The sequence below is a fragment of the Physcomitrium patens genome, chromosome 8 (assembly GCF_059467195.1).
Source record: "Physcomitrium patens ecotype Gransden chromosome 8, ASM5946719v1, whole genome shotgun sequence".
Classification (NCBI taxonomy): Eukaryota; Viridiplantae; Streptophyta; class Bryopsida; order Funariales; family Funariaceae; genus Physcomitrium; species Physcomitrium patens.
This window is the reverse complement of record NC_143417.1, coordinates 17,801,387-17,803,359: the sequence shown is the minus strand read 5'-3', so window position 1 is coordinate 17,803,359 and position 1,973 is coordinate 17,801,387. Positions and strand designations below refer to the sequence as shown.

The 1,973-nt window shown below is 41.1% G+C and overlaps 1 protein-coding gene across 1 annotated transcript; it reads left to right on the top strand.

Moving 5' to 3' along the window:
- The first annotated feature begins 837 nt into the window (after positions 1 to 837).
- Positions 838 to 1,693, top strand: LOC112285612 (uncharacterized). Its single transcript, XM_024526565.3, has 2 exons — positions 838 to 978; positions 1,112 to 1,693. The coding sequence occupies exons 1-2, from the start codon at positions 956 to 958 to the stop codon at positions 1,464 to 1,466; spliced, it is 378 nt and encodes a 125-aa protein (XP_024382333.1). The 5' UTR covers positions 838 to 955; the 3' UTR covers positions 1,467 to 1,693.
- Positions 1,694 to 1,973: the final 280 nt, after the last annotated feature.

Below are 1,973 nucleotides of genomic sequence, written 5' to 3'. Positions count from 1 at the left end.
TTGTGCTTGTAATATGGTCTTGATTTGTGTAAAGAAAAAATGTAAGTTAATCAAATGAATAAACTATGAAGTGCAAAAAATTTAGACAAAAGATTGAAAGCATCTCTTTAAATCCTAAATCAATCTCTATACACAACAAATCCTTCAAGATACTTGTTACAGATTTTTATAGTCATAAATTGAGTAGATGATGTGCTTTGAATTGATATTTTTTTTCTTGAAGAGTATTTTTGGGAGGTGGTCTTCCCTTAATTTTGCAACTTCTATTAATTGCATGATTCTTTTTCTTGAAATGGAAGAAGATAATTTTTTACAATAAGAAATGATACATCTCATAATCCTACATAGCTCATACAATCCGGCCTCCACAATGACCATAAGTTATTATTAGGGATATTTGTACATAATTGATTTACTACAAAATCATTCTAATAATCCAAAACTTTAAGATATTTTTTGGAACTTTTTTTGATAAATATTAAAAAAAAATTCCTACTAAAACTTACTATAACAATTATACAGTAATTATTTGTCAAGTTATAATACTCTAAAAAAATATTCTTATTTTAACTTTCTAATATCACTAGACAAGATTAGTAAAGTCCAGTGATATTTAGAAAGTTGACGTCAGCTGGCTTAGACCTTACATGTGGAATACGCCTCTGTAATGTTAAATTTGCATGTTGAAATTTGGGGATGGCTTCCATGTTTGTGTGGAGCTTCACAAGTGGCACTCGAAGGTTGAAAATCTGTGACATCGCACCTGAGGTCGAGGTCAAAAGGCCTTGGAGCGTGAGGCATCAAGGGCGTCGGAAAGACAGGTGAGTGGCCGAGCAAGCGTATATATGGCCTTCCTGCCAAGCGGTACTCACAATCTATTTCCGCATCGTGTAGTGACTGACCACCTCGTGTATTCGCCGTCGGAGACAGAGACAGTTTGCCATCTTCCATCGCCATGGGGTCCCAGAAGCTGCTGCAGTGAGTGTTCTCCTGGATCGATCAAAGTCTCATTCTTACATGCACTTGGGAGGCTTGAAACAGACCATGCAGGATGCCGTGTAATTTGTTCACTCCACTGACAATTGCGTTGATATGATATCTCCTTGTGCAGGTCACGGCTTGTGGTCATGGTCGCTGCCACCATCTTGGTCTCGTTGCTCTTGGCTGAGACTGCAATCGCGGCTGAATACTATACGAAAGGAAACGTGTGGATTCGTAACTGCGACAAGAACAAGGATGGACACCCGGACTACCCTCCGAATTCAAACAACAGCAAATGTTCACGCTTGAAAGTAGTCCCGAAGCGCAAGAAAGTGACGGTTTATTGCAGGATTCCAGGGGAATGTGTACACGGCGACTGCTACTGGCTGTACGTAAAATATGGTTCGACTTCCGGGTGGATGTCCGACTACTGGGTAGACTGTGGTGGCAAAGTCTGCCCGGTCTCTCGTTGCCGAAATGTGTAGGAGAAGTGTGCGACTGTGTTGTGCATTCGCTTCTCCCACGCAGTGTGCGGTGGACGGACTGTAGTGTTGATATGTTCTACTGCTTGGATGGAAGCCACCAACCCAGCAACACAGCTTGGAAGTTTGCATAGTAAATAAGCGCCGCACTTCGGATGATCGAAGAGCGGCGCCACGTTGATCAGATCACTGCCATGGACGTTTTGTTTCTATGTATATCTATTTTCTCATACTGTTCCGTGTCATGCACTGTGCAATGTTCTTCGTGCAAATAGCTGCAGTCGATGCTGATGACGTCGGGCATTGTATCTCTTTGATTCATGGGTTTGTGATTACCGATTCCTCCTTCGTCTGTCGAGATTTGTGCACAAGATCCTCAGAATTGCATCCAACCTGACGATCTTCTGCACCACTTCGTGTTTTTTTTGTTTTTGTTTTTTTGACACCCTTGACTTTCTGTAGTAGTTAGATGAATATTTTGGTCACATTAGGATGTGATGCAACATCACT